At 36.9% G+C, this 14,549-nt stretch overlaps 1 protein-coding gene across 3 annotated transcripts in view; it reads right to left on the bottom strand.

Moving 5' to 3' along the window:
• The window catches only part of hgo (homogentisate 1,2-dioxygenase), a 455,401-nt gene that overhangs the window by 213,627 nt on the left and 227,225 nt on the right, over positions 1 to 14,549 (bottom strand). For all 3 annotated transcript variants that reach the window (XM_090395872.1, XM_090395871.1, XM_090395870.1), the window contains exon 8: positions 8,212 to 8,291. In XM_090395872.1, coding sequence (XP_090251998.1) covers positions 8,212 to 8,291 — 80 coding nt within the window. The remainder of the gene's footprint in view (positions 1 to 8,211; positions 8,292 to 14,549) is intronic.

The raw sequence follows: 14,549 nt of genomic DNA, 5'->3' as shown, positions 1-14,549 counted from the left end.
GCCTGATTAACAACTTGAGTCCACCATGCTGTTCTGATTTTTCTATCCTAGGACAACTTCATCCCATACCTCTTTAGCTGAACCAGTTAATATTTTCTTCAGTCTACCACTGAGACTCCAAAGTTCATATTTTTTTTTCAAACTACTTCATTTTTTCTTGAATAATATTTTATGATAGAGTTTATAGTTAGTGTCTGAAATTTGCTGAACTTTGATTCTTTTTAAAATTTTGTGCATATTTTTCTTTTCAATATGAAATTAATTTTATCCTGCTCCAAACTAAATGGTGATCACTTCCTATTTCAAATCCCATGTATACTGAAACAGCATGAAGATACAGTATTATTATCAACAACATAGTGGATGACACATTTCTTGTTTCTTCTCTTCGTGTGAATTTGCACACACCTTTATGATGGAACATGGTACTGGTAATGCCTAGTCCATGTTCTGAAAACTACAGCAGGTACTTATTATTATTAGCTTTGTTGTTTTCTCCAATTTTTTCCTAAACATTTCTATACGTCTTGTATTCATTTCCTATTCTGTTGTTTAGATCTCCAACAAGGACCAACTTTTCCCTCTTCCTCTAATCTAGTATAAAACAAAAAAAAAATTTACCAACTGATGTTTCTAAACCATATCATCCATTTTCCTTCTATCTACTAGGGTCTAGAAAGTATCTACCAAATTTTTTCAATCTATCCTCACTCTCATGTCAGATGCCTGATTCAGTAAATTCTCTATAGGAAACACTTACCAAACTACAATAGTTTGGTAAAGTGGATAGTGTACTATAATGAATTTTCTTTAGAATAGTTTTGCACCTATGGGGCTTCACAATTGGGATTTTTTTTAGTTTCTTATAGTGAGTGAATTTGTTTATAACAGTATTTGCTGCATTGAGAATCTTCTTCTGCAGCTTTTCCCACTTAAGTAGGGTCACTGTTTGTGGTGAGTCTCCTGCACAACCTCCTGTCTTGGGCTGTATTCACATCCAAGTTCTTCATCCTCAAGTCCTCCTCCACCATCTCCTTCCATCTCTTCTTTGACCGTCTGTGCTTCCTCCTCCCCTGCACATCTATCTGCATGCCCTTTCTTCCTACATTTTTCCTCCCTCCTCATCACATGACCAAACCATTGAGAATCAAATGCATTAATTGTTCATATGCTCTTTCCAGAATTTTCTGATTACCCAAAAACCAGGTGACCAAATATACGCACATTCTTCTTCATGTAGCTTCCTCAGTGAGAGGGTGCAGCACAATGTCTTTCCAGTTCTCTCTGTTGGTGGCTTTCCTTTTTGTTTCTGCATAGCATTGTGATTCTGTCCATGACATTGGCGCACCCAGGAAGGGGGCCCTGGCCCCGACCAAACAGAAAAAGGAAAAAAAAAAAAAAGACAAGAAAATTTTCCAAAAATCTTTTCCTAATTAAAATTCTTTTTTTTTTTAAAATTTATCTTGTGTCGTGTCTTCTATTTCTATACTACTTATGAATTAGATGTTTGCCCTGGTGTTGTATCACTTTACCCTAGTCCTGAAGATACTTCAGGCGCAAACTCTGTTTGCTCACACTTGGATAAAGGATTAAACTAATATTATTATATGAATTAGAATTCACATAAGGTGGGAATACCCTCTGGCTCTTAGGAATCATGGGCGATGTGAACGCAAGGCGAACAAAGTACTGCTCGGGTGATACTTTGTTTGCCTGAGCCGGACCAGAGATCACGGGTATCATGTATTGGCGATCACTGCAGATGCTCAGTCATAGGTTGTATGCAATGCGTGGTGTGTATTCTCAAATCGTTTACTCAACTCGACCCCCCCCCCAAAGATTAAATCTCGAATACTCAGCCCCCTCCAACATTAAATCCTAAGTGCGCCGCTGGTCCATGATCTTTAGGAGAGCCTGTATAGCTCAGTGAATGGAGCGTTTGCACACCATGGCGCTTGACCGCACGAAGGAAGACTTTGTTTCGAACCTAGTCCTCGACTAGAGAAAATTTTTGATAGCCACTAGAGGGCTACGTGGTATGTCATGTTTGTGAATAGCTCCTGAACAGATAAGTGATAGTTTGAGTAAAAATTGATGAATATGCATAGTATTTACATAGTATTGTTTACTTTTAGTATTTTAGCAAGTCTGGGTGATTTTTGTGTGTTTTTTGAGTATTTAAATAGTAAATTGATAGACACAATTATCTGTGCACATGGCTCCCATAAAGAGGAATACAAAGATGGCGTCCAGGTCATCATATTTGTCTAAAAATCTTAACTTAAAGGATTTGATTCAGTGTACCGTTTGCGAAATGTATGCATTGAGGAGAGCGGTTGGAGTCTGGTTAAACAACGATAGTGGAGTGAATGTGTGCAAAAAGTGTCAAGAATGTGAGGATTTAAAGAGTGCTTCAGGTCATGTGAGCGATATCGTTGATGAAAGTGAGAATCTAGACAACAGTGATATTCGAGGTATGAATAGTGATATTTGCGAGGTAGTACCTGATAGCTATCAGAGTGGCGTCGAAAGTGAGAATGAAGGTAAAAATACAGAACAATTGAATGAATCATCGGAGAATAAAAATTATGACACTGATGCAATGAGTGAGATCGCTTTATTATGCGGAGCGATACATAGGGCAAATCAGCAGGTGGAGCATTGGTAGAAATGTTTACCAAGCGTACCGACTAAAAGTATGATAGAAAAAAAAAAAGGGTATGATAGTGAGTGTAAACAAAATGAAAGAGCATGTGTTGTATGGAGATTCCTTAGTAAGAGATGTGTTAGTTGAGAGCTTAACAAAATCGTACCAACCCGGCGAACGTTAAGAATGTAAGCGAGTCAATTAGAATGCAAAAGCAGAGGGTGAAAGAATTAATAGTGGCAGCAGGTACAAATGATTTGAAAAGAAACAAAAAGGCTATGAGTGAAGATGTGAAAGAATTGCTTGAGGTCACAAAAGAGAAGAGTGAGAGAGTTAGGATGGTGAGTCTGTTGCTGCGGTATGACAGTGAAGAGTATAGAAGGAGGGCAATAATTGCTAATGACTTTATGGTTGAATTATGTTTGATGAGTGGTGTGGAATTTGTGTATGTGTGGAATGAGTTCGATGGGCAAAAGGATTTATATAAAATGGATGGTTTACATTTGAATGGATTTGGTGTACGGAGACTTCTAAAGGTGTTGTCGAATGTAGTGGAAGTGAATGTGCAGAATGAAGGAAACTAGGGTTATTAGGGGGGGGGAAGTAGATATGCAGATTTTAGGGAGACAGTTGAGTGTATGAATGTATGTAATATGCCCAAGCGAGTAGAAAAGACCACGAATCAGAATGAGATAGTTAGTATAAGGCATCAAAACAGGGATAGGACAAATAGGCTTCTGCAATTCATGTATACAAATGCCAGAAGTATTAGGAACAAAAGGGAAGAATTTTTGGCCTTGGTTGGCACTTCCAGACCACAGGTTATTGGCATTAGTGAAACATGGCTAACAGAAGATGACACAGCTAGTGGGAATCGAATGTGAGGGGGTATGGTGTGTTCAGGAGTGACAGGGAGAATAAAATGGGGGAAGGAGTGTTATTGATGACAGCTGATGAGCTACAGCCAAGAAGAATAGAAGTGGAACTGCAGGATAGAGAAAAGAGCACATGTGAGGCTATTTGGTGTGAGATTGAAACTAGCAGAACAAAATATACAGTTGGGTGCTGCTATAGACCAGGTGATGGAATAGATGGCGGGGATAGTATGCATAAGCAAATAGAAGAAATGAGTGGAAGGAGGGTAATTATTATGGGAGATTTCAACTATAGTAACATTGATTGGAAGGAGGAGAAGACACATGGGAGGAAGGAATTGGATTTTATGCAATTATTAGGGGATAACTATCTGCGACAGCATGTAATGGAAAATACCAGGGATTAGAGAGTGCTTGACCTAGTAATTGCATCTGAGAATTTGGCTGTAACGAATATGACCACGTTGACCAATTGGTGAGAGTGATCATAGGGACTTGACATGGCAGGTGGCTAAAGGTGTGGAATTTACAATTAAGACAGGGTACATGTGGAATTATTGGGCTGGTAAGTATGACAAGCTTAGGAGATTGATTGGTTCAGTGCCATGGCATGTACAACTCTAAGGGCTAGAAGTTGCTAGTGCATGGGAGGCGGTTAAGAAGTGTTTGCATGAAGCAATGACTAAATGTATACCTAGAGTACGAATAATAAATCAAGTAGGGGTTAAATGGATGAATAACACCATTAAGCTTGAGATGCAAAAAAAGAAACAACTATGGAGGGAATTTAAGGAGAAAGGTGACCAGCAGGCATATATGAATGGTATAAAGCGCAGGCCAGAAGGGTAACGAGTGTGGTAAGAAAAGCAAAAAAGGATTACAAAAGAACATTGGGCATGTGCAGGCTAAAGAGAATCCTAACAGTTTTTTCGATATGTTACAAGTAAAAGAAAAAATGTATATGGCAGAATGATTTTAAAGAATGCCAATGGTAGGGAGGTAATCGAATCAGTTGATATAGTTGAATTACTGAGCGAGCACTTTGCAATATATCATCCAGGTGGTGACATTGCAGAAATGAATGGACCAATAAATTATACAGGAATTGTGGTGAATGAAGTGGAGGTGAGTATTCTATTGCATAACCTCAATGTCAATACATCTAAGGGATTGGATGGTATACCAGCTCTTGTCGTATGTTAAGTGGCTAAAGAATTGTCAGTACCCTTGACCATTTTGTTTAATTTGAGTCTCGGGTCTGGGTTAGTCCCGAGGGGGGGGGGGGGTGGAAAGAGGGGAAAATAGTTTCACTGCATAAAGGAGGTTCCAAGACTGATGTTGTAATTACCGACCGATTAGCATATCAGGAATCATTGTCAAGGTCTGGGAGAAATTAGTCAAGAGAAGAATACAGGATTGGATAGATGAAAATGGGATGCTGTAAGGGGGACAGCATGGTTTTGTGAAGGATAGATCATGGCTCAGTAACTTGCTCACGTTTAATAACACAGTGACGGCTGAACCGGCAGTTATGGGTTTACAGTGATTCTGCTGGACCTTGCCAAGGACTTTGACAGGATATCACATGGAACTTTAATCAGTAAACTGGAGCAGATGGGGATGGATAGGAGGGTGGTTGATGGAGAGATACCAGAGAGTGGTTTATTCAGGAGTGGAGTCCAAAAGATGGCTTGGGACTAGTGGTGTGCCGCAGGGTTCTGTTCTTGGACCATTACTTTTCAATTTGTTCATTAACGATATAGGAAAGGATCTGAGAGGAAGTGTTCACTTGTTTGCTGATGATGCAAAGTTGGGTAGAGCAATTGTGAGTGCACAGGAAGTCAAAATTTTGCAGGTATGATTTTGGATAGTTTGGAGGACTGGGCTAGGGAAAATGGATGTCAATTTAATGTGGCAAAGTGTAATGTTATGCATTTGGAGTGAAAAGATTAGCAGCAGTATATCACATTAGTGGAACCGTACTCCAGGAGATTGATGAGGCCAGGGATTTGGGAGTGTTGGTGGATAGGGAGTTGAAGTTTAGGGGGGACATAATGCAAAAGTGGCTAAATCAGCTCATCAAATCACTTGGTTGCTGAAAAATACTTTTAACAAGCAGAGACAAACAAATTATTGTTCCTCTATATCGAGCCTTGATAAGACCCCATCTAGACTACTGTGCCCAGATACGGGCGCCAGGGTTTCTTCTTGATGGAGAGGAGGTGGAGAGGATCCAGAGACAAGTGACCAACATGATAGCAGGTCTGTGGAATGAACCTTATGAGAACAGGTTGAAGATTTGTGGGTTGCAATAATTGGTTGATAGGCAGAAAAGGGGAGATATGATTGAGACCTTCAAATTACTGAAGGGTTTCTATAAGATTAATCGAGAAGATATTTTTGAGAATAGGACTGGTGGTGGGAGGACTAGGGGCCATACATGGAAGCTGGGCAAGAATGTGGTTAGCAAGGGTGTTAGAGCTAGGTTTTTTACTTGGAGAGTGGTAAATGAGTGGAATAAGCTGCCAGAGTCTGTTGTGGGTGCTATGACCGTGAATGAGTTCAAGGCGAGGTATGATAGATACTGTGTGAATGTCGAATAGTTGTTCTTGACATGATGTTAGGGCCTCCCTCGATGAGTCTGCCGACTCCTTGGAGTTGCCTGAAATAATAATAATAATAATATCTTCAAGCCATGTCCTTCGTTTTTTGCCTCTTTATCCTTTTCCCATAATTTTTCCTTCTAAAACTGTTAATATCCTCTGTCCTGCTGAACCTCTAAGTACATGTTCTGCCAATCTCATCTTTCTCTGGATCATTTCCTGTAATAAAGATCTCTGTGTTCTCATTCTCTGTAGGACATCTGTATTTGTCACATGTTCTGTCCATGGGATTTTCAGAGCTCTCCTATAGCACCACATTTCAGAGGCCATTATCTGTTGCCTTGCCTTCTTCTTGAATATCCAGGTCTCACTTCCATATGTGAAAATTGGCCACACTAATGTTCTTATCATTCTTTTCTTTGTCTAGATACTCACAGAACTTCTCAGGAGATCCTTATTTTTCTAGAATGCATCTTTAGCTATGGCTGTTCTGATTTTTATTTCTTTATCTTGCTTTCCATCTGCAGTAAAGTAGGTGCCTAAATATTTGTATTCTGTTGAAAGTTCAATTTTCATATTGTTTATGAATATTTCTGGCTCAGATCTGCTTTCTTTTGAGATTTTCATAAATTTGTTTTTTTTTTTTTTGCATTAATATCTAATCCAAATTCTTTACCTTCTTCAATTAGTAGCTGCAGTAATTTGATTCATTTGTTTCTGTTTTCTGCTATTAGAATGGTATCATCAGCATATCTAAGATTGTTGTATTTTATACCATTTCCTTGTTTTTTGTTTTTCAATCTTTTTCATCACTGTCTCACTATAGATATTAAATAGATTTGGTGAAAGGATACAACCTTGTCTAACTCCTCTCTTTATTTTCACTTTAGAAGTCTCAGAGTTAAACAGCTGCATTTTCTGTTTGGTGTAAATCATTTTTATAATCTTAAGTACATGATCTTCTATGTCTAATTTATCTAATATATTGAACATTTTATTATGTTTTACCTGGTCAAAAGCCTTCTGAAAGTTTATGAAGCATATGTAAATGTTCCTATTTCTTTCAAGTGATCTGTCTATGTATTTTTAGTTCCAGGATAGCATTAGTGGTTCCCATTCCTCTTCTGAAGCCTTTCTGTTGTTCACTCAATTCACTGCTTATGGCTCTTTCAATTTGTTTGTTAACGAAGATTAAAATAATTTTAGATGCATGGGATATTAGGCTCACAGTTCTGTAAGCCTAACAATTTTGTGCATTATGTTTCTTTGGAATTGGTATACAGATAGATGTTGTAAAAACTTCAGGTAATTGTATTATTTTATAGATGTCCTGAATGGATTCCACTAAATAGTTATTATTGCCAGTCAAAGCTTTCAGCTGCTCAGCTGGAATATTACCACACCCAGGGGATTTATTATTAGGAAGATTCTTAATTACATGTTCTGCCTCCTTTCTTGTGGGTAGAGTGGTATCTGTTGTTACGTTTAACATAAGGTGTCGTGAATCATCCAACATGTTACCATTATCATCATCATAGAGATCTGATAAGTACTCCACCCATCTTCCATTTAACTTTTCCTTATCAATGAGATGTTTCCATCTTTGTCCTTGATGTTATTAGACTGTGTGCATTTTGTTTTTCCATTAAGTCCTTTCACTTTCAGGAATGCTTCTCTGGTTTTGTTCCTATTTTGTAATTCTTCTATCTCAGTACATGCCTATTTATCCAGTTTTCTTTCAATCTTTTACATAACTGTTTGATTCTTTTATCAAGAGTTTATATCTTAACCTTTCTTCTTAATGAGGGAGAGAAAAAATTGCTTTCTTCAATGCTGATAAATGCAAGACAAGGGTGATTGGATGTAGATAAATATGAAGCAGTAGTTTTTTATTACTCATGGTGTGGTCAGCTAATCCTAATTTAGTTTATCCTTTGTGTTTTACATCTCTTCCACAGACTACATGCATTACGATTGGGAACTTCTAATTACAACCACATTATGACTTTTATTATAAAATATTATTTCCTTTATAGATATGGTACTTAAGGCCTAAGTAGATAAGTAAGAAAAAAAAATTAAATACCTGAATAACACAAATCTCACCAGGTTCCACTGTCATTTTTCCAAATTCTGTAGTGATAAACAGTGTCCCTTCTTGAGGAACTGAAATATATAATGTAACAGAATATAAATAAAGGAACACTGAAATATTAGTTCAGAACATTCCAATTATTATTATTATATGGACTCCAAAGACTCGTCATGGAAGGACCACACCATTATTGTAGAGAGTTTTTCCATTTGGTTACAAAATTATTTTTATCCTTTGAAGCAACTGACATGAAGTCAACAGCCTCTATATATAAGCAGAATAGTAGTGAAGATACTTCAAATGCAAAGTTTGTTTTGCTTAAGCTTGCTTAAAGGATAAAAACAAGAAGATAATTAACTATTATTCACACAATACTGTTGTTAAATTTCTTTGTGGTGACATCTCTTTATGTGCTATCATTGCTGCACCATTTAAGTTAATCTAATTCTAAGTGACTATCATGGATTTTGCCAGTGGATGCATAAACTATTCCCCTTTTTTTTAACTAAACAGGTTCTTATCTCCCAAACCTATGTATTTGGTGTTTCACTATACTGCACACTTGAAACTTAAGATTAAATTTCAAGTGTGCTTTCAGGCATTTAAATGAATCACACTGAGATATGTCTTTTCAGCACTTTATTATTAGAGCATATATAAATATTATTATTATTATTATTATTATTAAGAGAGACCTCTAGGGAATCAGAGACTCATCGAGCGAGGCCACATACTACACACACCAGCTATCATACTTATTCTTGAATTCATTCACACTGCTTGCAGTCACAACATCCAATGGCAATCCATTCCAATCACACACCACCCTTTGAGAGAAAAATCTAGCCCTCACACCCTTCTTGGCGGCCGTCATTCTCAGCTTCCAAAGATACCCTCTCATCCTTTCCCCACCCTCCATAAATTGAAAAATCCCATCAATTGAAATCCTGTGTGACCCTTTCAGAAGTTTGTAAGTCTCAATCATATCACTCCTCTTTCTCCTGTTTGCTAGTGTCTGCAGTCTATAAATTCTCAAACTGTCTTCATAATCAGTATTCCAGAATCCCGATATCATTTTTAACACTCTCCTTTGTACTCTCTCCAATATATCAAAATCACAACGGAAACCAGACCTGTGCACAATAGTCCAAGTGAGGTCTTATCAAGACCTTGTAAAGAGGCAAAATAACATCCTTATCTTTACATGTGAATATTCGTTTCAGCATTGCAATTATCTTTTGAGTTGTATTTGCAATCCTTGCCACATGGCCCCTAAACTTCAACTTCTTATCTATTAACACTCCAAGATTCCTAGCCTCATCAATTTCTTCTAGTCTAATCCCACCAATATAATACGACATTGGATATCTAATCATGCTGAAGTGAATAACTTTACATTTACTGACATTGAACTGACACCTATTTTCCCATGCCCACAATTCCAGCCTATTCAAATCATTCTGCAAAGACTGCATATCAGCAAAATTCCTGATTACCCCACCTATCTTTGCATCATCAGCAAATAACTGTATGTCGCTTGTCGAATCCTTCCCAATATCATTAATGTACAGAATGAATAACAGTGGACCAAGTCCACTGTTATTCAATCTGTACATTAATGATATTGAGATATTAATGATATCAATGATAAAGTACTGATCCTTGTGGTATACTACTTGCTACCTTAAACCTTGCAGACTCAGATCCCCCGTATACCACTTTTTGATATCTGTCAGTCAGCCATCTTCTTATCCATGCTAATATTGTATAACTCAAACCCATTTTCTCCAATTTATGCAGCAGTCTGCTGTGCTGTATTCTGTCAAATATATATGTAAATTTATCATAAAAAATATTAAAAATATATAAAATAATGATCCTTTTAGTCAGGCGTGCACACATTCAAACCTTAAATCAAGGAATCAAATATACACAAAGAACTAGTAGTTTGAAAAAAAAAAATGATTAATCTTATCCTTGAACTTTTTAACATGTGCTTTCTAAAGCAATTCTTGTGTAATCTGAATTAACATAAGTTTCCCCAAATGGAATACATATAATCAATCACCCATACCTATACCTTCAGCTGTGCTTTAATTCAAATACTGTATATTCAATCTCTCTTAAAGCAGGAACCAAATACATTAAGAATGTATTTCACAAGTTTTTATTGTCTATAAAATGATAATCATTATTTTAGAATATGTTTTTTTTTTTGACTGACTATACAGGGTGTTCGGGATAAATTTGACATATTTATAATTAATTATATTTTTCCGTAAGTTACATGTATTAACACACACTTCTCTTCATTTAAAAGTTTGGACCCTTCTTCATTCATATACAAGATGTCAGAAAGGATGGATAGCTGGAACCCACCTGAATCATGGAAGAGAATAACTTGTATCATGATGATTCGTGCCCGCCATCAAAATAAGGATATTACGACTGCTGCCCAATGCTCCCTGAATACAGTAAAAACAATCAGGAATGAACTAGAGACTTGCAATGGTGACTACGAGGATGTAGCAAGAAGAAAGATCCCTAGCAGACGATCTGATTGCGTTCGTACAGCAGAATTCCTCGCAAATCTGCAGGAACAGGTGTTGAAGAACCCTGGCATTGGAATTCGGGCTTTGTTCGTGGAGTTGCTAACTGTAGTCAAGCCCTGGATAACAAGGGTAGCCAATGGTAGGCCGTATGTATGGCAGCAGGATTCGGCCCCTTGCCACACCTCTGGGAAAAGTCAAAAATGGTTGTCTGAAAATTTCTACGACTTCACCAGTCCAAATGTTTGGCCTCCAAACTCCCCAGACCTTAACCCCATGGATTATTTTGTATGGGGCGCAGTTGAAAAAGACACCAATCGCACTTCCAGTAATACAAAAGCCCAGTTAATGGATAAAATTAAAACAGTTTTTGCGGCCCTTCCCAGGGAGACTGTAGCATCAGCTTGTTCGAGGTTCCGAAGCAGAATTGAAGCTGTGATCGATGCTAATGGTGGTTATTTTGAGTAAATCTTGTTGATAGTATTGTAATTAACTCTGCCTGTAATGTTTTTTTGTCAATTCATTAAATTTAATAGATACAAAGAAGATTTTCTTTTTCCTTACGAAACTGTCAAATTTATCCCGAACACCCTGTATAATGACACAATAGTTTCTATTTTAATTAGCAACCACAGATCTTCACAATAGATTTACCACTAAGGTAAATGAACTTATTCATAGGAGTCTCCAATGATAATAATGAAAAACCACAGAGAACACATATTCCTTGCTTATGTTTATTTCTTTTCCACCCACCCCTAAGAAATCATCAATAACTCTTCCTTTACATTTTTTCCATTTTTTTAAACTTCCCTTAACAATCTTCTTCTCGCCTCACAATACAGTATAATCCATATTCTCATGTTTTTTATTATTATCATCATCATTAGACCTTCATGGGGGGGGGGGGATCAAAGGCCTCATCATGATGATTTGTGACTTTGTGATGTCATTCATACAGCAAGGTATCACAAACGGTGAAGAACAGTTCAGTGATGGTACACAGAACACATTGTTTAATGTAGTCTACAGAAAAATGTTACACTTAATTTAGTTCCAACCAACAACGAAAGGCATTACTCACCTCTGGATCCTCCTCTCCACTTCTTCATTTCTAATGAAACCAAATCTGTGTACATTAATCTGGATGTGGTTATACACTGAAGCCTTACAAAGAGAGATAATTCTTTCTTTTAAGGTTACATGGTTGTCGGCATTCATAGTGAAGAATTTATGGAGACACAACACACGTGTTAGAATAATTACTTTACTTAACATTAAGCAAGAAACAATTGATGTTTTGACCTCTGTATTAAGGTCATCATCAGGAAAACATACATTGTACAAGATACAAGCTACATGACGCTTCACTATACAAAAGTAAGATGTTTGTTAATTATTTATCATAGCCTGATCTCTGGTGATGAAAAAAAAAAAAAAAAAAAAAAAAACAGAACAACATTGAACAGTTTCTAAAGTCCTTTCATTTTTTCCAAGGGGCATTTTAGAAATGCCTCTTGGGAAAAAATACCTCCACTATACAATGGGCCTATCAGACCAGGAACTCCAAACATGCCACAGAATTGACTGGAAAGGCACTAAGTTCCTGAACCGCACCAAAACCTGGTTTGAAAGAAAATTCAAAGAAGCTTGTGAAACACTAAAACATTATCCAAATCTGAACAAGAATGATGGATTAATTATTCCAAGAATGTGGAGGACCCATCTTCAACCCATATAGCAACCAGAACGACCCCATTTATGTATTGAGAAGAAAATCTCAATACGAAAGGACTTTAGAAATTGTTTAATGTAGTTCAATTTTTTCCCCCCCTCACTAGAGGTCAGGATATGATAAATAATTAACAAACATTTAGATTCATCTTACTTTTGTATAGTGCAGCATCACGTAGCTTGTATCTTGCACATATGTATGTATATTTTACTGATGATGACCTTAATACAAAGGGTGGAATGTCGATTGTCACTTGCTTAATGTTAAGTAAAGTAATTATTCTAACACTTGGGTTATGTCTCCATAAATTCTTCACTATGAAAGAGAGATAATTCTTTGTGTTCCTTGTTGGTGTATATTTCTTAACATTCAGGCAATCTTTTAATCTATTTTGCCCAATTTGCAATATGTCTTCTGAACTTTAACTTTCTGTCACCCATTACTACCAAATTCTTATTCTTCATCAGTTTTCTTGCAGTGTAGTGCAGTGTGCCTATATAGCACATGGATAGTAATATTTTCATTCCAAACATTACACTTTGTCATATTAAACTGAAAACGATTATGTTTTACCCACACTATTATTTAGATCATTCTTCAGAATCTTTATAATCACTTTTATTAATTATTGCCCTCTTCCATTTTACATTATCAGCAGTTTGTGAATAGTTTGGGTTTTCCATGATGAATCTTTGGACTGTATGGAGGCACCCATGCAAGAGTAATAATAATAATAATAATCTTGTATATTATTTCTGGGAAAACTCCCATGTTACTCCTCTTAATAAACTATTATAATTACGGCTATTTTGACTGCTTCAGTTTAGGAGTGCCCCTGTTTAAATGTCATTGGCTATTTACTCACGGATTCTTAGGGCACTGTAGATGTAAATTTACCAAAAAGTATATGTAGCATAAGGAAGAGAAATTTGCACATACCTTTTTCTGGGTGTTACGGCTTTTCTTCTTTCTGCGATGTCCAAAAACTACTTAGTGGGGGGGGTAGGCAATTTGGGAGAATTAAATTAGAAAAACCCGGGTTTTTTTCAGTAATATATATATATAAACATATATATTATATTATTATGTTATATAGGGTGGGGAAAAGGTGAAAGGGTTGATTTTTATATAGGGAGGGGGAAGGGGGGTTGACGGGGTGCGGTCCGTTTCGACTATTCTTGGTCGTCATCTGAACACATTGGGAAAGTGGATGCTATGTCAGGTCGTTTATACACTAACGTGGACGCCCCCAGAACTTTAGACATCGTACACATACACTACTCACAGAAGACCACACCCTACACTCTCGTACTAAACTAACGCCCATTGACATTATTAACTTAATAAAACTAATAATCTTGGCAAACTTCTTCAAGTTCAACAACAACAACATGTACATTCAAATCTTCGGACTCCCCATGGGCCAAAACATCAGTGGACAACTAGCGGAATTATTCCTAGCACATATAGAATCACTCCTACTCCACCCTTCCCTTCCCCCCGGCATCACCTTTTATGGCAGATACGTGGACGATATTCTGTGAATTGGTAATCCCACACACACATCACCACCTTAAAAACATCCCTAAACGGTTACAGCAACAGACTAAAATTCACCACAGAAACCGAACAGAACAAATCCATCAATTTCTTAAACTTGACATTAACCAGAACACACAACAAAATAGCCATGAAAGTATACCACAAACCCTCGCATATCGGAAACTACCTCTATTTTCACTCATACCATCCATATTCTGTTAAAAAAGCTGTCATCTTATCACAATTCATAAATGCTTACAAATTTTCAACCAATCAGAATAGTCTAAACGCAGAAATAAAAAAAACTAACACAGTTCTTCATAAATTGCAACTATCCTACACAACTGATTAACTAGCAAACAAGACGCCAAAACAACCCAAGTACCAAAACGAACTTCCCAACACAAAAAATTATCAAACTACCATACACCCAAAACACACACAAAGCCTATAAATACATCTTCAAACATACTGACTACAAACTGGTATTCACCACAAACCAA

The sequence above is a fragment of the Typopeltis vanoorti genome, chromosome 7 (assembly GCF_054136105.1).
Source record: "Typopeltis vanoorti isolate ZY-2024b chromosome 7, IOZ_Tvanoo_1.0, whole genome shotgun sequence".
In the NCBI taxonomy this organism is placed as follows: Eukaryota; Metazoa; Arthropoda; class Arachnida; order Uropygi; family Thelyphonidae; genus Typopeltis; species Typopeltis vanoorti.
This window is presented reverse-complemented; position numbering and strand designations above follow the sequence as displayed.